Source organism: Piliocolobus tephrosceles, chromosome 21, assembly GCF_002776525.5.
Source record: "Piliocolobus tephrosceles isolate RC106 chromosome 21, ASM277652v3, whole genome shotgun sequence".
NCBI classification, from domain to species: Eukaryota; Metazoa; Chordata; class Mammalia; order Primates; family Cercopithecidae; genus Piliocolobus; species Piliocolobus tephrosceles.
This window is the reverse complement of record NC_045454.1, coordinates 36,576,500-36,598,119: the sequence shown is the minus strand read 5'-3', so window position 1 is coordinate 36,598,119 and position 21,620 is coordinate 36,576,500. Positions and strand designations below refer to the sequence as shown.

General features: G+C 47.7%; 1 protein-coding gene across 4 annotated transcripts in view; it reads right to left on the bottom strand.

The window, feature by feature from the left end:
• Positions 1-21,620, bottom strand: part of SMIM7 (small integral membrane protein 7) — a 31,113-nt gene that overhangs the window by 6,978 nt on the left and 2,515 nt on the right. The window contains exons 4-6 of one of the 4 annotated variants that reach the window (XR_002735228.2): positions 17,005-17,095; positions 9,768-9,909; positions 7,405-8,765 (exon numbers count right to left, since the gene is read on the bottom strand). Coding sequence is in view for 1 of the 4 variants with exons in the window: in XM_023229885.2 (XP_023085653.1) it covers positions 9,894-9,909; positions 17,005-17,095 (107 nt within the window). In the remaining 3 variants the exon portion in view is untranslated. Of the gene's footprint in view, positions 1-7,404; positions 8,766-8,799; positions 9,910-17,004; positions 17,096-21,620 lie in introns of those variants that run through there. The other 3 variants (XR_002735227.3, XR_002735229.1, XM_023229885.2) reach the window with 3 other exon arrangements.

Here is a 21,620-nt window from a genome sequence, read left to right as displayed (position 1 = left end):
AAGGAAAGGAAAGGAAAGGAAAGGAAAGGAAAGGAAAGGAAAGGAAAAAGGGAAAAGGGAAAAGGGAAAAGGGAAAGGGAAGGAAAAAGTAGGCCCTTAGCCTGCACCTCCCCAGCCTGTTAGGCAGAATCTGAATTCCACGAAGACACCCCCAGGGGATTTAGGGGGATGTTAAAATCTGAGACCCACCCATAGTTGAGGCCACCATCGACTTACATAGAAATGCCTTCCTCTGTAGCACCAGGAGACAAAATCCATCATAGAACTTCTCAGGGTGCCTCCTACACCACACCAGCTTTGTGTGTTTGTTCTTTAATGCCTCAAGGCATACTATTAGCCAAGGAGAGTAACTAAGAGCAGCTGTTGAATACTATGGGTCAGACTTTGACCATCTGTTATGGACTGAATTGTGTCACCTACTCACGCCTAAATTCATATGCTGAAGCTCTGACCTCCAACGGGGACTGTATCTGGAGACAGGGCCTTTTGGAGGTAATTAAGGTTAAATGAGGTCATAACGGTTGGGCGATAAGCCGACAGGACTAGCGTCCTTATAAGAAAAAGGAGGCTGGTTGCGGTGGCTCACGCCTGTAATCCTAGCACTTTGGGAAGCAGAGGCAAGTGGATCACTTGAGGTCAGGAGTTCAAGACCAACCTGGCCAACATGGTGAAACCCCGCCCCTACTAAAAAAAAATACAAAAATTAGTCAAGTGCGGTGGTGCGCAACTGTAATCCCAGCTACTCAGGAGGCTGAGGCAAGAAGAATCACTTAAACCAGGAAGGCAGAGGTTGTAGTGAGTTGAGATCGCACCACTGCACTCCAGCCTGGGTGACGGAGCAAGATTCTGTCTCAAAAGAACTGTGAGGCCATTAAACCTCTTCTCTTTTCTTTCTTTCTTTCTTTTTTTGAGATGGAGTTTCACTCTTGTTACACAGGCTGGAGTGCAAGGCATGATCTCGGCTCACTGCAACCTCCACCTCCCAGGTTCAGGTGATTCTCCTGCCTCAGACTCCTGAGTAGCTGGATTTACAGGTGCCTGCCCCCATGCCCAGCTAATTTTTGTATTTTTTTTTTAGTAGAGACAGGGTTTCACCACGTTGGCCAGGCTGGTCTTGAACTCCTGACCTCAGGTGATCCGCCCACCTCAGCCTCCCAAAGTGGTTGGGATTACAGGCGTGAGCCACCGTGCCTGGCTGTTAACCTCTTTTCTTATAAATTACCCATTTTTTTACAGCAATGCAACATGGCCTAATACACAGCTCTAGCTGACTAATATACCATCTCACCGAAGCCTTGCAAAACCCAGTTGAGAAAGTCTTTTAATAAAAGCAACAATATTAGTAAAAACAGACGATTACCGAGTGCCTGCCCAGCATCAGGCAGGTTATAGGCCCATGTCGAGGCTCTCTCCTTCACTGTACCCATGTCACGGATGAGGATGTAGAGGTGCAGAAGACCCAAGACATAGAGTCCAGGTCAGAGCCACACCTCCAACTTGCTTTCTGCTGCAACCATCCTTTCACCTTTTCTTTCATGCACACAATGCACTCTAATTAGATGTAAAGCTTTATTTCCCCTAAAATTTCCATAATTCCCTGGGCACAGTCCACATTCTTTTGCCTAGGTTTACCACCAACTGCCAAGATAATAATGTAAACTAGACACCAATGAACAGGATCCACTAGTAAGATGTCATCTTTTTTATTTTTATTTTTTGAGCCGGAGTCTTGCTCTGTTGCCCAGGCTGGAGTGCAGTAGTGCGATCTCGGCTCACTGCAAGCTCTGCTCGCCCCCTCGGGTTTGCGCCATTCTCCTGTCTCAGCCTCCCGAGTAGCTGGGATTACAGGCGCCCACCACCACGCCCGGCTAATTTTTTGTATTTTTAGTAGAAACGGGGTTCCACCATGTTAGCCAGGATGGTCTCCATCTCCCGACCTCACGTTCCGCCTGCCTCAGCCTCCCAAAGGGCTGGCATTACAGGCGTGAGCCACTGCGCCTGGCCATAAGATGTCATTTTTTAAAAACTGTCTAGTCCAGAGATCAGTAAACTTTTCCAAAAAGGGTCAGAAAGTAAACAGGTTCAGCTTTGCAGGCTGAATGGTCTCTGCTGCAAGGACTCAATCCTGCCCTTGTAGTGCTAAAGGAGCCATAGATGATACACAAACTAATGAGCACGACAGCTGATGCAGTTTGCCTGTATCCCCACCCAAATCTCATCTTGAGTTGTAGTTCCCATAATTCCCTGTGTGGTGGCAGAGACCTGGAGAGAGGTAACTGAATCATGGGGTGCTTCCCCCATGCTATTTTAGTGATAGTAAGGTCTCACGAGATCTGATGTTTTTATAAGGGGCAACCACGTCACTCAGCTCTCATTCTTCTCCTTCCTGCCACTATGGGCAGAAGAACATGTGTTTCCTCATCTGCCATGATTGTAAGTTTCCTGGGGGTCTCCCCAACCGTGCATAACTGTGAGTCAATTAAACCTCTTCTGTTTATAAATTACCCAGTCTCGGCTAGGCGCAGTGGCTCACGCCTGTAATCCCAGCACTTTGGGAGGCCGAGGCGAGTGGATCATGAGGTCAGGAGATTGAGACCATCCCGGCTAATACGGTGTGAAACACGGTCTCTGCTAAAAACAAACAAAAAAATGAGCCGGGCATGGTGGCGGGCACCTGTAGTCCCAGCTACTTGGGAGGCTGAGGCAGGAGAATGGCGTGAACTCGGGAGGCAGAGCTTGCAGTGAGTCGAGATCACACCACTGCACTCCAGCCTGGGCAACAGAGTGAGACTCTGTCTCAAAAAAACAAAAACAAAAACAAAAAAATTACCCAGTCTCAGGCAGTCTTTTTTTTTTTTGGAGACAGTTTCGCTCTTGTTGCCCAGGCTGCAGTGCAATGGTGCGATCTCGGCCCAATGCAACCTCCGCCTCCTGGGTTCTCCTGTCTCAGCCTCCTAAGTATCTGGGATTACAGGCACCCGTAACCACGCCCAGCTACTTTTTGTGTTTTTTAGCAGCGACATGATCTCCACTCACTGCAACCTTTGCCTCCCAGGTTCAAGGAATTCTCCTGTCTCAGCCTTCCAAGTAGCTGAGATTACAGGTGCATGCCACCACGCCTGGCTAATTTTTGTATTTTTAGTAGAGATGGAGTTTCACCATGTTGGCCAGGCTGATCTCGAACTTCTGGGATTACAGGCATGAGCTTCCCTGCCTAGCCCTTCTTATCCTTGTTTTTCTTTTTATAGCATGCCTTTTCCTTTTACACAAACAGCATCTGTCTTTCATCAACACAGGAAAACATCAGGAGGCTTGTCAAATATTTCATAAACGCAAATTTGGTAAAGAAGGAGATAATGAAATGGTTCAAATGAAAAGAAAATGCCTTGCTAATGACAGCTTTGCTGGCGTTTCAAATCTAACCACTTCAGAGGAGAGCGGATCTCATTATCCAATATCGCACTGCTGCTGTTCTGAGGAGTCTCAGGGAGCCTGAGACGGGTCTTTCCTCTAACTGTCAAGAGAAAGAGGCCAGTCACGGCAGCTCACGCCTGTAATCCCAGAACTTCGGGAGGCTGAGGTGGGCGGATCACTTGAGGTCAGGAGTTCGAGACCAGCCTGGCCAACATGGAGAAACCCCATCTCTACTAAAAATACCAACATTATCCAGGCGTGGTGGTGGACGCCTGTAATCCCAACTACTTGGGAGGCTGAGGCAAGAAAATCGCTTGAACCCAGGAGGCGGAGGCTGCAGTGAGCTGAGATCGTGCCACTGCACCCCAGCCTGGGTGACAGTCTCAAAAAAAAAAACACAGAAAGAAAGACAGAAAGAAAGAAAGAAAAAGAAAATTGGGTTTTCTTTTGATTGATTAATCACCACTCTTGAAAATGAGAGGGAAGATTTCCAGCAAATTTAAAAAACGTGTTTGTGTATATCTTTGTTAAAATGCAGGCCACAAGCGTACAGATGATTCCCCAAGTGGCTTTGGGAAGGAAGGGACACCTTGGGATTCTCCATCACACCCTAGCTCAGCAGTTGGCAAATTTTTCTGGTAAGGTGCCAAATAGGTGATATTTTCCATTCTGCAGGCCATATGGTTTCTGTGCCACTACTCCACTTTGTAGTTGTAGTATGGAGGTTGCTAAAGCAATTGTAGGTAATACACACACAAAGGGATGTGGCCAGATTCCAATACAACCTTTTTTTTTTTTTTGAGATGGAGTTTCACTCTTGTGGCCTAGGCTACAGTGCAATGGCACGATCTCAGCTCACTGCAACCTCCACTTCCCAGGTTCAAGCGATTCTCCTGCCTCAGCCTCCCTAGTAGCTGGGATTACAGGCATTTGCCACCACACTTGGCTAATTTTGCATTTTTAGTAGAGATAGGGTTTCTCCATGTTGATCAGGGTGGTCTCGAACTTCCAACCTCAGGTGATCCACCCAGTTTGGCCTCCCAAAGTGCTGCGATTGCAGGTGTAAGCCACTGCGCCCGGTCCTAACACAACTTTTTTTTTTGGATACAGTCTAGCTCTGTCGCCCAGGCTGGAGTGCAGCGGAAAAATCTCGGCTCACTGCAACCTCTACCTCCCAGGTTCAAACAATTCTCCTGCCTCAGCCTCCTGAGTAGCTTGGACTACAAGTGTGTACTATCACACCCGGCTAATTTTTGTATTTTTAGTTGAGAAAGGATTTTCACCACAGTGGTCAGGCTAATCTTGAACTCCTGACCTCAAGGGATCCGCCTGGCTCGGCTTCCCAAAGTGCAGGGATTACAGTTGTGAGCCGCCATGCCCGGCCCCAATAAAACTTTATTTACAAAAACAAGCCGTGGGCCAGACGTGCCCTCTGGCCTGTAGTTTGCTGACTCCTGCCCTAGAGCAGATGTACATGAAGGGCAATGAGAAGCCCAGAGGGCATATGCAAAAATACGTTCTCCTTCAACACGCAATGGTGGAGGAAGCAAAATGGGTTCCAACATGAACCCCAAGTGAACACTCCCAGGGTAGGTGCTGTACACTGTGGCCTTCTCTGCACTCACCACCCATAGCTTATCACTTCGGCAGTGACTCCCAGCCTGTAGTCTTGTTTTCTAATACACAAAATCTGAACACAAACCAGGTGCCCATCAACTGGGGACTGGTTAAATTAATCATGGTATGTCTTCACAACGGCATATTTGCAGTTATTAAGAATCATATTGTGATTGAGCGTGGTGGCTCACGCCTGTAATCCCAGCACTTTGGTCACTTGAGGGCAAAGGTTTGAGACCAGCCTGGCCAACATGGTGAAACCCCATCTCCACTAAAAATACAAAAATTAGCAGGGCAGGCACCTGTAATCCCAGCTATTCAGGAGGCTGAGGCATGAGAACTGCTTGAACCTGGGAGGTGAAGGTTGCATTGAGCCGAGATCACTCCACTGCACTCCAGCCTGGGTGAGAATAAGACTGTCTCAAAAAAATAAATAAATAAAAATTAAAAAAAAGAATGATATTGTGGTTCATGCCTGTAATCCCAGAAATTTTGGAGACCAAGGTGGGAGGTGTGTTGAGTCCCCGGGTTTGAGAGCAGTTTAAGCAACATAGGGAGACCCTGTCTCTACAAAAAAAAAAAAATCAGCCTGTGGTACGTGCCTGTGGTCCCAGCTACTTGGGAGACTGAGGTGGGAAGATCGCGGCTGCAGTGAGCTCTCATCACGCTACTACACTGCAGCCTTGGCAACAGAGTGAGATCCTGTCTTTTTTTTTTTGAGGCGGAGTCTCGCTCTATCACCCAGGCTGGAGTGCAGTGGTGCAATCGTGGCTCACTGCAACCTCCGCCTCCCAAGTTCAAGAGATTCTCCTGCCTTGGCCTCCTGAGTAGCTGGGATTACAGGCACGTGCCACCACACCCGGCTAATTTTTGTATTTTTAGTAGAGAAGGGGGTTCGTTGAACTCCTGACCTCGTGATCCGCCCGCCTCAGCCTCCCAAAGTGCTGGGATTACAGGTGTGAGCCACCGCACCCAGTCGAGTGAGACCCTGGCTTTAAAAAAAGAAAAAAAAGCCAGGTTTTCTTCAATGAATATGCATTAGTAGTTAAAAAAAAAATTTTTTTTTTTGCGACAGGGGTCTCATTGCATCACTCAAGCTGAAGTGCACCATCTCGGCTCACTGCAACCTCTGCCTCCCGAGTTCAAGCGATTCCTCTACCTCAGTCTCCTAAGTAGCTGGGACTACAGGCACATGCCACTATGCCCGGCTAATATTTGTATGTTTAGTAAAGAGAGGGTTTCACCATATTGGCCAGGCTGGTAATGAACTCCTGGCCTCAAGTGATCCGCCCACCTCAGCCTCCTAAAGTGCTGGGATTACAGACATAAGCCACCTTACCAGGCCTAAAAAATTTTTTCAAACAAAGTAAAACAAACAAAAGCCACTTAAAGCCACGCCAATGGTATTTAAGGATATTATGGACCCCTCCAGGGTTATCTGCCCCAAGGAAGCTAATGCCCTAATAGAAGCCAATGAAGATCACACACTGGTTTGATCACTGTGGACAAAATATAAACCAAGTCCAGCAAGAAGGTGGCTAAGGACCGATTTACTGACACTGCACCATAAGTAAAAACGAGAACTGTAACACCTCCCAGCAACACGGCAAGTGTAAAGAAAATGATGCTGAAATGAAAACAGCAGAACTCATCCTTCCTTATCCACTCTCAAAACATACATATAGGAATACAGAAAATGCTGCACGGGGATAGTGAAGAGAGGAAAAGGTTTACCAGGCTGGACATTGTTTGCGTTTTTTTTGTTTTTTTGAGATGGAGTTTCGCTCTTGTTGCCTAGGCTGGAATGCAGTGGTGTGATCTCGGCTCACTGCAACCTCCGCCTCCCGGGTTCAAGTGATTCTCCTGCCTCAGCCTTCTGAGTAGCTGGGATTATAGGCACGCGCCACCACGCCTGGCTAATTTTTGTATTTTTTAGTAGAGACAGGGTTTTGTCATGTTGGCCAGGTTGGTCTCAAACTCCTGACCTCAGGTGAAATGCCCACCTTGGCCTCCCAAAATGCTGGGATTACAGGGTGTGAGTCACCCACCGCACCCAGCCTGTTTGTAATATATATATTTTTTTGAGACAGAGAATCTTGCTCTGTCACCCAGGCTGGAGTGCAGTGGCACAATCTCAGCTCACCGCAACCTCCACCTCCCAAGTTTTTAAGCAATTCTCTGCCTCAGCCTCTTGAGTAGCTGGGATTACAGGGGCATGCCAGCATACCCGGCTAATTTTTGCATTTATAGTAGAGACGGGGTTTCACCATCTTGGCCAGGCTGGTCTCGAACTCCTGACCTCGTGACCACCTGCCTCAGCCTCCCAAAGTGCTGGAAGCCATCGCACTGGCCTCTGTGTGCAGTTTTTAAAAATGCTGTCATCAGCCTTTAATGGTGCATATGCAGACTGCACAAAGAAAAGTGGATGAGAAGACAGAAAACACACACAGTGATGATACCCACAGCAACAGGCGCTCTCAGGCACTCAGCCGCATTCGAGTTCATCGAAACTTACAACAACCTTAGGCACACACAACTTGCAGGCCCATTTTAGAGATGTGGAAACTGAGGCTTGGAGAGGGGAAAGCAATTAGCCAAGGTCCCACTCAGAATGAGCTGAGATGGGATTTGAACTCACACCTAGCTGACCCAGAACATTAGTGCTTAAATGCTACAAGACACTAGGTACCCAAACTTCAAACTCTGATAACCTCTGGTGCCAGTGAAGGCTCTTGAAAAGCTTCCTTAAGAGACACAACCATGAGATTCCATTTTTAAAATGTACAGCAGCCACCAACTAGCATCTGAAAAAGCCATGCTGCTATTATTAACAATGAGACAACAGTTCTCTGGAGAAAAAGAGGACTATTGAAACAAAACCTCAATGACAGGATTCTCTTCTGAGAGCACGATTCATCCCCATAATGGACAAATGCCTCGCCTCATTGAGACCTCTGCGCCAGTCTGAATAAGGCAGGAAGGTTTCTTCACACCATTCATCTGGCTTGCGAGGGACTCAGCCAAGATCCTGGCACGCCTGTTCTGAGGACACCGACCTCAGCAAAGCCAGACCCAGCAGCTCCGACCTCTGCTACTTACAGACCATGGGGTGATGCTTGGCTGGGATATGGCAAGAAACTGAATTTCAGAAGTGATCAAGGAGAATTCTACAACTTGAGAGGCAGCAAAAGTGGACTTGACCCTGGTCTAGCAACAGCCCACCATTAGCAATGACTCAATACTTTCAGGAGTAGCTCCAGTCAAAAGTCCACTTGCTCAATTCTTTTTTTTTCTTTTTTTTTGAGACAGAATCTCACTGTGTCACCCAGGCTGAAGTGCAGTGGCTCAATCTCAGCTCACTGCAACCTCTACCTCCCAGGTTCAAGCAATTCTCATGCCTCAGCCTCCCAAGCAGCTGGGATTACAGGTGCACGCCACAATATCTGGCTAATTTTTCTATTTTTAGTACAGATAGGTTTTCACCATGTTAGCCAGGCTAGTTTCGAACTCCTGACCTCAAATGATCCGCCTGCCTTGGCCTCCCAAGTGCTGGGATTACAGGTATGGGCCACTGCGCCAAGCCCCATTTGCCCAATTATTGACCATCATTTATTGAGCTAAATCCAAAAAGGAAACTCTACCACTGACCCTTTTCTTTTTCACGGTCTCCAAAATGAATCCTAGGTTTTTCCCACAGGGTAATTCAAAAGGTCAGGTTGGAAATTGACTTCTTGCTTAAAAAAAGAAAAGTATAAACAAAAGGTCCTCTTTAGAAATGAGGTTTATTTTCAAGGCTACTCAGTCCTAAAAGCTTGCATATTTACTTTCTTTCCTTCCTCCAGGTTTACCTCCAAGTCAGGATTTCACAAACCACCAACATTCGGGCTAATTCTTACTGGTATAAACAAACAAAACAAAAAAAAGCAGACAACAAAAAACTCAACGAGCAAATCACACAGCTGTGGGATTCAGCGCCAACCCCGGGCGTTTCATTTTGGCAATGAAACCAGGATTCCCTTTCAAAGAAGCTTCTGGAAAATGCTGTAGTTCCTAGATGCAGGCCCCTGGTTTTTCAACCTCAAAATCACCTACTCAAAAAGCAGACTCAGAAACCCAAGGTTTTAGAACATGGTCCCAATGTCACCACATCATAAAATCACTCTCATTCTTGCAACTGTACAATAAATGGCTCCCAAAGTCATTTTATTTAACAAAGGGGTCAAGGCAGAGGAAAATTTCTCTTAACATTCCCACAACTGCTCCACATGTCTTCTGTGGAAACACTTCACCAGGAACTAGCTCAATGCTCTTGCTAACAATTTAGTTTCTATACCGGAAGGCTGGTGTCCCTGTTACAGGTGGCCTGTTCCTTAAAGTCTTAGGGTTAATTGCAGCTGCACTGAGTGGCCAAGCAGACCCTGTTGGGATGTGAAAACAATTTGTTAACAGGACCTTGGCTGGGCCCAAAGGCTGTCAGACTCAGCAAGTAACACTGAATGTCCAAAAACACAGCTGTGTTAAACTTATAAGCCAATCCTTCTGCTCAGATCTCTGGATAGAAATGATTTTTCTTTTATCTACGGGGAATGCAATTTCATCACAGTCCCTTATATAAACCCTCCTGAAACCCCTTCAGTAGACAGCATTCCAATTCAGAGACTAAAGTGAAACTATCTTTGAAAACAAGGATGTGGCTGGGAAGCCATGCATATTTCGGCGAACGCTTTTCCACGCACCACGAGCTTGGGCTTTCTGGGAAGGCTGTCGGTTCTCTGGTCAAAAACATTCTTGAAGTCATCAGGAATGAAGGAATGGAGACTCGGCATCCCGGGAAAGTGAGTTCCTGGTTTCATCGCTGGGATTCAAGAGCCAAACAGCCTGGAGAAGTCAGAGGGCAGAAATGTCTGTGAGGATAGGACGTGATTGTTTTAAAAATATTGTCAGAGATTATTTTACATGACTATTAGATGATTTTACATGATTGTCTGATTTTTTCAAGTAATCTGTGATCCACCTGTGAATATAATTAACAATACTGAACGACACAGTTAAAAGACGGATATACTCTTTTTTTTTAGAGTCTTGCTCTGCTGCCCAGGCTGGAGTACAGTGGTGCGATCTCGGCTCACTGCAACCTCTGCATCCCAGGTTCAAGCGATTCTCCTGCCTCAACCTGCTGAATAGCTGCAATTACAGGCACCTGCCACCAAGCCAGGTTAATTTTTGTATTTTCAGTAGAAACGGGGTTTCACCATGTTGGCTGGGCTGGTTTCGAACTCCTGACCTCAAGTGATCTCCCTGCCTCAGCCTCACAAAGTGCTGGGATTACAGGCGTGAGCCACTGCGCCCAGCCAACACCATTACCCTATAAGGGAAGGTGGTACACCTGTTAAGCAAAAGATACATACAAGAACTTTCAGTATATTCTTTGCAACATTTCCACAAATCTAAACTCATTCCAAAATGAAAAGGTTATCTGAAAAAAATAAGAGAGAAGAAACAGCTGGATTTCCACATGCAAAAGAATAAAGTTGGACCCCTGCTTAACGCCATATAAAAAAACTTACTCAAAACAGATCACAGACCAAACTACCTACCAGAATCCAAACTACAAAATTCTTGGAAGAAAGCTTACATGTACGTCTTTGTAACCTTGGGTTACGCAATGATTTCTTACTATAATACGCAAAGCACAAGTGACAAAAAGAAAAAAACATAAATTCAACTTCATCACAATAAAAAACTTTTTTTTTTTGAGATGGACTCTCGCTCTGTTGCTCAGGGTGGAGTGCCGTCGGGCAATCTCGGCTCACTACAACCTCCGACTCCTGGGTTCAAGCAATTCTTCTGCCTCAGCCTCCAGAGTAGCTAGGATTACAGGCGCCCGCCACTACGCCTGGCTAATTTTTGTACTTTTAGTAGGGATGGGGTTTCACCATGTTGGTCAGGCTGGTCTCAAGCTCCTGACCTCAAGTGATCCAACTGCCTCATCCTCCCAAAATGCTGGGATTACAGGCACAAGCTACTGTGCCTGGCCATTCACAATAAAAAACTCTTGTGCTTAAAATGACACCATCAAGAAAGTGAAAAGACAACATACGAAATGGGAGACAATGCTTGCAAAATACACATGTGATAATGAACTGATAATGAGAATACACAAAGAACCCTTATGGATCAGCAATAACCCAATTTTCAAAAAGGGCAGAGAATCTTAAGAAGACATTTCCTCAAAGGAGATGGACAAATGGCCAATAGGTACATGAAAATATGTTCAATATTGGCCGGGCGCAGTGGCTCACGCCTGTAATCCCAGCACTTTGGGAGGCCGAGGCGGGTGGATCACGAGGTCAGGAGTTCGAGACCAGCCTGACCAAGATGGTGAAACCCCCATCTCTACCAAAAACACAAAAATTAGCTGGGCATGGTGGCACATCCCTGTAATCCTGGCTACTCGGGAGGCTGAGGCAGGAGAATCGCTTGAACCCAGGAGGCAGAGCTTGCAGTGAGCCACGATCACGCCACTGCACTCTATCTAGCCTGGTGCCAAGAGACAGACTCTGTCTCAAAAAACAAAACAAAAAAAAGAAAACATGTTCAATATCATTAACTACCAGGGAAATGCAAATCAAAACCTTCAAAATGGCTGGGCACAGTGGCTCATGCCTGTAATCCCAGCACTTTAGGAAGCTGAGGTGGGTGGATCACTTTAGTCCAGGAGTTCTGGACCAGCCTGGGCAACAGGGCGAAACCCAGTCTCTATAAAAAATACAAAATTAGCCAGCTGTGGTGGTGCACACCCGTAGTCCCAGCTACTTAGGATGCTGAGGCCAAAGGATCACTTGAGCCCAGGAAGCAAAGGTTGCAGTCAGGCGTGGTGGCATATGCCTGTAATCCCAGCTACTCGGGAGGCTGAGGCAGGAGAATCGCTTGAACCTGGGAGGTGGAGGTTTCAGTGAGCCGAGATCATACCACTGTACTCCGACCTGGGCAACAAGAGTGAGACTCTGTCTCCAAAAAAAACAAAGAAAATTATAAACGTAGAGTGATCATATAACCCAGCAATTTCACTCCTATATCGCTAATAACTAAAAACATAAATCTGCACAAAAACTTGTACATGAATGTTCTTGTCACCATTATTCATAATAGGTAAAAAATACAAACATCCCAACTATCCACCAACTGATAGATGGAAAACTGGGGTACAGTCACACAAGGGAATATGATTCTGCCATGAAAAGGAATGAAGCACTGCTCCATGCTACAACATGGATGAACCTCTAAAACATGATGCTGAGCGAGAGACGCCAGACACAAAAGGCCATGCAGTGTATGACTCCATTTATATAAACTGTCCACGAGGCAAATCCACAGAGACAGGAAGCCGATGAGCTGTTGCCAGGGACTAGGGGAGGGGGAATGGGGAGTGACTGCCAATGGGCACGCGATTTCTTTCTGTGTTGATGAAAACGTTCTGAAATTGGATAGAGATAGTGGCTGTATAATCCTGTGAATATTCTATAAAATACTGAATTGAGAAGACAGACTTCCGCTTTTTACTTGTAAACTCTCTCCATGGTTCATTTTCTCCCTAACTTTTCCTGTTATTTTATGAAAATTTCAACACATAGTTGTGTTGAAACACACTGCCACCACCTACATTCTGCAATTAACACTTTGCTGTACCACGTACCTATCCATGTATCTATTCATTTATCCGTATTTTTGATGTGTTTCAATCTAAGTTATAGATGACAGTGCTACCGATCCCTAAATACTCAGGGACGTTTCTCCCCTTATTTCAGACTTTTCATAACTTCTTAAAATTTCCAAAGCTCAGCCGGGCACGGTGGCTCATGCCTGTAATCCCAGCACCTTGGGAGGCCGTGGCAGGCGGATCACAAGGTCAGGAGATCGAGAGCATCCTGGCTAACATGGTGAAACCCCATCTCTACTAAAAATACAAAAAATTAGCCGGGCGTGGCGGCGTGCACGTGTAGTCCCAGCTACTTGGGAGGCTGAGGCAGGAGAATGGCGTGAACCCGGGAGGCGGAGCTTGCAGTGAGCTGAGATTGCGCCACTGCACTACAGCCTGGGAGACAGAGCAAGACTCCATCTCAAAAAAAAAAAAAAAAAAAAAAGAAAAGGAAAAAAAATTTCCAAAGCTCATACAACACAGAAGTGGGCACAGGGAGGTTGAGCGCGGTGGCTCACGTCTGTAATCCCAGCACTTTGGGAGGCTGAGGCAGGCAAATAATTTGAGGTCAGGAGTTTGAGACCAGCCTGGTCAACAGGATGAAATCCCATCTCTACCAAAAGTAGAAAAATCAGCCAAGTGTGGTGGTGCGTGCCTGAAGTCTCACCTCCCTGGGAGGCTGAGGCAGGAGAACCACTTGAACCCGGGAGGTGGAGGATGCAGTGAGTTGAGACTGTGCCACCACACTCCAGTCTGGGTGACATAGCAAGACTCCATCTCAAAAAATAAGAATGAAAATAAATGGGCACAGGGAATATTGAGCCATGCCCAGACTCTGCCAATTTCCTCAGCCACTGTTACAGGGTCCCCTCTCTACCTTATCTGGAGTGGATCCTTCCAACTCCCTCGCTCAACAGTGTTTCACTCCCATACTTAAGGCACTCATTTAGGGTTTATCCATGGTTACCGCATGCACGTTACACAGCTGAAGTCAGGGTACACAGACGAGTACCCTCTGGCCTTCTTCACTTTCAGAATGTTTCATTTCCCCATGCAGACAGAACCTTCTGGCATATCATCAGTGACGGTATCAAAACAGCTGGTCACATGGGTATCCTTCAAGTTACCTGATCCTTCTCCTGTTCTTGGACACTTAGGTGATTTCCAGTTTTTAAATGTCCTGGGAAAGCCAGTCACTCCCTCCCTGAGACAGCCCTTTCTTGAGAGAATCTTCTCTCACCCATGGCCCCCAGTGAAAGAGCTGGCCTGGGTCAGGGGTTGGCACATTTTCTCTGTAACGGGAGACTGTTTACTAACAGTTCTGGCTCTGTGAGCCATGTGGTCTCTATCACACAACTCAACTCCACCGCTGTGACACAGAAGCAGCCACACACATGAACTTTTGTGAAGTTCATTCACAAAAACAGGCAGTGGGGAGATTTGACCTTTGACCTAAGTGGTTATAGCAGAATCAAGAACCCCCACCCTAAATGGACCTGAGTGACACCAAGGCAAGTCAACCAGACTCTGCCCCAGAAAACAAAATCAGGACCCTGGGCTACTGACTACGCTGATCTTGGAAAGTTGAGCTGGGAGGATGCCCGAGGCTGCTGTTCTGGCTGGCAGATGAGGGAGTGAAGATGTTGGTCAAACAGGAGAGGATGATGAAGCAGGTGCATAGGAAAGATGAGAATGAGAGAAGCAGGCTGACTTCTTCCCTGCCCCAGGACCTCTGCAAAGACGAGAATGAGAACCATGCTGACTTCTTCCCTGCCCCAGGACCTCTGCAAAGACGAGAATGAGAGAAGCAGGCTGACTTCTTCCCTGCCCCAGGATCTCTGCAAAGACGAGAATGAGAGAAGCAGGCTGACTTCTTCCCTGCCCCAGGACCTTTGTGAAGACGAGAATGAGGGAAGCATAGTGACTTCTTCCCTGTCCCAGGACCTTTGCAAAAACGAGAATGAGAAGCATGCTGACTTTTTCCCTACCCCAGGACCTCTGCAAAGACGAGAATAAGGGAAGAACCCTGACTTCTTCCCTGCCCCAGGACCTTTGAACATGCTACTTCCTGTGCCACCATGCTTTTCTCCAGCTCTGCAAATGGCAAACATCTTCTTGTCCTTTAGGTCTTGATTATTTATTATTTGTTTGGAGACAGGATCTTCTTCTGTTGCCCAGGCTGGAGTGCAGTGGCAGGATCTCAGCTCACTGCAACCTCTGCCTCTAGGGCTCAAGTGATCCTCCCACCTCAGCCTCCCGAGGAGCTGGAACTACAGGCAGGTGCCACTACACTCGGCTAATTTTTAAATTTTTGGTAAACATGGAGTTTCACCATGCTGCCCACGCTGGTTTCAAACTCCTAGGCTCAAGCAATTCTCCCACCTCGGCCTTCCAAAGTGCTGGGATTACAGGCCTGAACCACCGTGCCTGGCCATTCCTACACTTTCATGCAAATTCCTTGATCTCTTCACAAGCTTTCCCTTGTGCAAGCCTCATACGTGCTCTCAGATCCTCTCTGTCAGGTAGGATACCTTGGCAAGGGCCTTTCTGGGAATACATCATGGTCCTTGTGATGAGGGTGAAATGCCATCCTCCCTAGATCTCCTATGTCGGCCGGGCGCGGTGGCTCAAGCCTGTAATCCCAGCACTTTGGGAGGCCGAGACGGGCGGATCACAAGGTCAGGAGATCGAGACCATCCTGGCTAACACGGTGAAACCCCGTCTCTACTAAAAAATACAAAAAGCTAGCCGGGCGAGGTGGCTGGCGTCTGTACTCCCAGCTACTCGGGAGGCTGAGGCAGGAGAATGGCGTAAACGCAGGAGGCGGAGCTTGCAGTGAGCTGAGATCCGGCCACTGCACTCCAGCCCGGGCGACAGAGCGAGACTCCGTCTCAAAAAAAAAAAAAAAAAAGATCTCCTATGTCCTGGAAGCACCTCCGCAAACAGCCACTGGGGTGGCACGCAGATTGCACAGCAACCCCACGTTCGGAGTCTCAGTCGCTCAGGACAGCCAACTTTTCGTCCTCTTTCTTTCTGGGGGAAACACGCAGGGATGGACCCACGGAGGCCAAGAACACCAGATTCTCCCATTGTGTCTTTTCCCAAATCCATTTACAGCAAATCTCACAATTCGTTAACAGTAGTATCAGAGTTATGGACTCAATGCTAGATGGAAAGGCAATCTGCTTGAGTTTTCTCAGCCTAATGAGAAAATGAAAAGCCAGAATTTAAAACAATACAGTCTGAATACATTTCTGCTGGCTTCCAGCCCAGCTAGAGCAGGTTCTGGCAGCATGCTGGACATTTAAACCACATTTTCCACCTCGGCAGATGCAGCAGAGCTGGTGAGAGGTGACAGGGCCATGGGCTCAGGAAAGGCATCTCCTGGCAGCCCCTGCAGAGGTGCCAGGCATAGCCAGGGGCTGGAGAACTCCATGTTCCAAAGTTCCAGCCTGGTTCGGTGGGGACACAGGGACAGAGTTTAACCCTTTCAGGTACTGGTTCCCTCGCTTACTCATTTTGAAAAGAGAAAGCAGGGCCAGGCGTGGTGGCTCACACCTGTAATTTTGGGAGGCCGAAGCAGGTGGATCACGTGAGGTCAGGAGTTCAAGACCAGCCTGACCAACATGGTGACACCCTGTCTCTTGTAAAAATACAAAAATTAGCCAGGTGTGGTGGTGGGCGCCTGTAATCCCAGCTACTCGGGAGGCTGAGGCAGGAGAACTGCTTGAAGCAGGGAGACGCAGGTTGCTGTGAGCCGAGATCACGCCACTGCACTCCAGCCTGGGCAACAGAGCAAGACTCTGTCTCAAAAACAACAACAACAACAACAACAACAACAACAAAAAAAACAGGGCCGGGCACAGTGGCTCACTCCTGGAATCTCAGCACTTTGGGAGCCTGCAGTGGGTGACTCACGAGTTCAGGAGATCAAGACCATCCTGGCTAATATGATGGAACCCTGTCTCTACTAAAAATACAAAAAGTCAGCTGGGTATGGTGGCATGCACCTGTAGTCCCAGTTACTGGGGAGGCTGAGGCAGGAGAATCACTTGAACCTGGGAGGCGGAGGTTGCAGTGAGCCCAGATTGCGCCACTGCACTCCAGTCTGGGCGACAGAGTAAGATTCCATCTCAAACAAAACAAAAAATAAACAAAGTAAACAGAAAGCACGATACAAGAGTGATGACTGAAAGGACAGAGAATGACCACCAGGTGGGTCATCCTGGAGAAGGAGACTAAGAGATGATACTGAAAGGGCAGGTCGGACTCACACGATCATGCAGAACATCATGAAGATGTTCCACAGGGCGATGAAGATTCGAAAGTATCTGAGGCTCAGCAAGAATTCCCGGATGTTGTCACCTGGAAGAATCAGAAAGCACTTTTATGGCACAGCTAACATCCCACCCCTATTGCCACCTCTGCAGTGAGTGGGCTTTTGTGACTTCCACCCACCCGGCACTCACTGCCTCCAACTTCGGCAACAGTGTGGCTTTTCCTTCGGGTTTCTCCCTCTTCTCCACCCTCAGCACTCAGGCTGTGTCTACCACTGACCAATCTCCTGAAAGCACCAAGTCCCTCTGCCTCTGACTGGCTCAAGAAGGGGCATGTGACCCAAGTCTGTCCAATGAGAGTCTGCCCTGGGACTTTTCCCCCAACTACTGGCAAACACACTTTCTGCCAGGCTTGCTGAGCTGGGAAGATGTAACCTCAGTGCCCACAGGCCAAATCCAGCAGCCTCTTCCACCTGTTTTTGGATGGCCTGTGAGCTAATAGTTTTTTTTTTTTTTTCTTTTAATATAAAGAAGGGGTTTTGCTATGTTCCCCAGGCGGGTCTTGAACTCCTGGCTTCAAGTGATCCTCCCGCCTAAGCCTCTCAAAGTGTTGAGATTACAGGCATGAGTCTCCATACCCGGCTGGTTTTTACATGGAAAAAAAAAAAAAAAAAGAAGAAGAAGAAGAAGATTTTGTGAAAAAAAAATTACAAGAAATTCAAATCTCAGTGTCAATGAATAAAGTTTTATTGGCCCACAGCCATACCTATTCATTTACATATCATGTCCTGCTGCTTTTGTACTACAACGGCAGAGCTGAGTCATGTTGTTGTGCCAGACAGACACCATATGGCCCACAAAGCCTCAAATATTTACTATATGGCCCTTTACAGGAAAACACACCAACCCCTGCTCTGGGGTCATCTTTGCCAACCCTGACCAGTCTCACAGTAAAATCAACACAAAAGAAAGGGGTACTGAGAGCTGCAGAGAGTCAGATACTGACTCTAATCCTAAGCCTAACCCCAACCCCAACCCTAATTTTGGAGGACTGGTTTGACACCTAAACCCAGGGTGCCTGAAGACAATTCCACCCTTGGACATTTCAATTTGCTTTAACCACTTTGAGCTGGGTTTGCAGTGTTTACAACTAAAAGCATCCTAATTCAGGCAAGGGAAAGGGAAGGTGTGTCTTGGTGAGACTTATTCTGGTCCCCTTGAAGGCCAAGGAACAGACACCCCTCTGAGGGAAGACAATTTAGTATGTGAAGACTCCAGAGACCTGGGTTCCAAACCTTTCCTCCAGGGTTTCCAGTCAATCATTCTCCCTCTCTGGACCTCCAGAATGAAAAGAATGGGTCCAGATTAGGCCAGGCACGGAGGCTCACACCTGTAATCTCAGCACTTTGGGAGGCTGAGGCAGGCGGTTGAGGTCGGGAGTTGGAGACCAGCCTGGCCAACACAGTGAAACCCTGTCTCTACTAAAAATACAAAAATTAGCCAGGTGTGGTGGCGCATGCCTGTAATCCCAGCTACTTAGGAGGCTGAGGCAGGAGAATCACTTGAACCTGGGAGGCAGAGGTTGCAGTGAGCTGAGATCGTGTCAATGCAGAGCAAGACTCCGTCTCAAAAAAAAAAAAAAAAAAAAACAAAGGATGGGTCTAGATTAGGTGATCTACAAAGATACTACTCGAAGCATCTGCAGACTAGGGCTGCTTGGTAAGTACAGCACACAGAACACAAGCCCGGAAATTTCTGTTTTTCAGGGATGACAACCTGACATTCCTGCTCCATCCGAGCCTGTGCTGAACACACCATCTTGCTGAACATGGTTTAGACGAGCCTGGTATTATCCAAACGACGGGGTTAGTTACATGCAGCACAACCTGTATACACGGCTGATCCAGCACAGACTAGAAACATTAAGCGCTTCGTCTGTTTCCAGGAAGTCTCAGAGGTGCTGCTCAGCAAGACCCTTCCCCTAGCAAAGGATCGTGAAAACAGGATCTCCCACCATCAATAGATGCTAATCAAATGTTACTCACTGCAGACCATGCACAGTGGTTCACACCTGTAATCCCAGCACTTTGGGAAGCTGAGGCAGGTGGATCACCTGAGGTCGGGAGTTTGAGACCAGCCTGGCCAACATGGTGAAACCACATTTCTACTAAAAGTACGAACAAATTAGCCAGGCATGGTGGCGCGCACCTGTAATTCCAGCTACTTAGGAGGCTGAGGCACGAGAATCACTTGACAGGAGGTGGAGGTTGCAGTGAGCTGAGATCACGTCACTGCACACCTGGCCAACAGAGCGAGACTCTGTCTCAAAAAACAAAAAAACGTTACTCGTTCCAGGCAGCAGCAGCATACAGGAGATACAGGAAGAAACAAAGACCGGTGGCTCTGCCCCCACAAGCATATGGGGAGGAGAAATACTAAACAAATATTCCCACATGACTGCTCTGGTGGGATAGTTTAGGTGTCCCGGGAACACACACTGCGGAGACCCAACATGGCATGTGCATGGGGAAGGGTGGGAGATCAGAAAAAGCCTTTCCAGCCTGGCGTGGTGGCTCAAGTCTGTAATTCCAGTACTTTGGGAGGCCAAGGCAGGCGGATCAACTGATGTCAAGAGTTTGAGACCAGCCTGGTCAACATGGTAAAACCCCATCTCTACTAAAAATACAAAAATTAGCTGGGCATGGTGGTGGGTGCCTGTAGTCCCAGCTAACAGGGAAGCTGAGGCAGGAGAATTGCTTGAACCCAGGAGGTGGAGATTGCAGGGGGCTAAGATGGCGCCACTGCACTCCAGCCTGGGCAATACAGCGAGACTCCACCTCCAAAAAAAAAAAAAAAAAAGTCTTTCTGAGGAAGTGCCAGAGCTCCAAGTTCTGATCTCAAACATGGTCAGTTTAACAAACATGAGCTCAAATTCTGCCTCTGTCCTTCTGCACAAGTGACCCGGGCCCATCCCTGCACTATCTATGCTCATTCCCTCTTATGTCAATAGGGGTGTCAGGCAGCTAGGAAGACCTCAGCACACTGCCTGGCACACATGGCGCTCTCAATAAATGCAGCCACTATGGTATTACAGTTAAGCCAGGCAAAGAGGATGGAGAGCAAGGAGCAGCTCCCACAGCGGGTGCAGCATCTGGGCTGGAAGGAGACTGGAGAGAGAGCAAAGCAGGAAGCTCCTGATACAGCACTGGTGTCCTCCCTGGCATCCCTGTCACTGATGTTCCCGCCACTTTGTGCCAAATCTCCCGCCCACCAGAGCTCTGATTCGGATCTGTACAGTGCAACCCCAGGGCCTGGTAGTGCCTTCCACGTGGTGGGTAACACATGGCTGCTGAGTCAATGTATGAATGGATGGATATGAACAGATGGACAGATGGTCTAGTGATTGAGTGCACAACTGCTAGAGGCAGAAAAACCCAGGTTCTAATCCTAATTCTCACTGATTTGCTATGTGGCCACAAAAGTTGAGCCACATCTCTGACCCTCAGTTTCCTGATCTGCTTCCAGTTTCCAGTTCTGGGAACTGGAAAGTGACTATTACCTTTTAGGAATGGAGGTAGAATGCAACACTAACAGGAAGCACCTAACTAGGTCAGCACCCAGGGGCAGGCCCCCCCAGAAGGGGAGCTGCTGGAGGGTCTTCAAAATAGCTCAGCCAGGCATGGTGGCTCACAGCACTTTGGGAGGCTGAGGTGTGAGGATCGTTTGAGGCCGAGAGTTGGACACCAGCCTGGTTAACACAGTGAGATGCCTATCTTTACAAAAAAATTTAGAAAATTAGCCAGGGGTGGTATTAACTGCCTGCAGTCCCAGCTAGTTGGGAGCCTGAGGCAAGAGGATCTTTTGAACCCAGGAGTTCAAGGCTGCAGTGAGCTATGACTGTGCCACTGCACTCCAGCCTGGGCGATAGAGCAAGACCCTGTCTCTAAAAGTAGAAAACCTGTTCCTCAGGGTTCCCCTATCCTTGGGTAGTGCTCCATCATGCCATCCACCACCTTGACTGTGACGCCACTTCCTCAAATGGTCTTCCCTTCCACACCCCAGCAGGAGAGCAACCCCATCACCATCCTGTGATTCCCTGTTACCTAACATCACCTCTGTCACCATCTATTCCCCGCTTGGAAACCATGTGTCCCACCCCATGGTAAGTTCCACTCCATCTGTCTTAGCCCTACTGTATCCCAGCACCTAGCACAGTAGCCAGCATGCGTTAGGTGCTCAAATATCTGCTGAATGAAAGAGTTAATGAATGGATACAACAGTCACGTACAGATCCCCTTAAGACTCCAAATAGCTACACAATTACATTCAGTAGGAAGTGTAAATTCTGGGGCCTCTAGGGCCCAGACAGACGACAGACATATGAAGAGGTTAGGGTTGGGATGAGGCAGAGTCGACAGGCCCCATCTCCTCAGAGTCCTCAACTACACTCAACAGATGTCAAGAGCTCTCCTGAATCTTGAGTTGCAGAATGTTCCAGTTTTTCAAGAAAAATCAGACATCTGAATTTTTATATAAAACCGCCTGATTAAAAATCTATCCCAGCACTTTGGGAGGCCGAGACGGGCGGATCACGAGGTCAGGAGATCGAGACC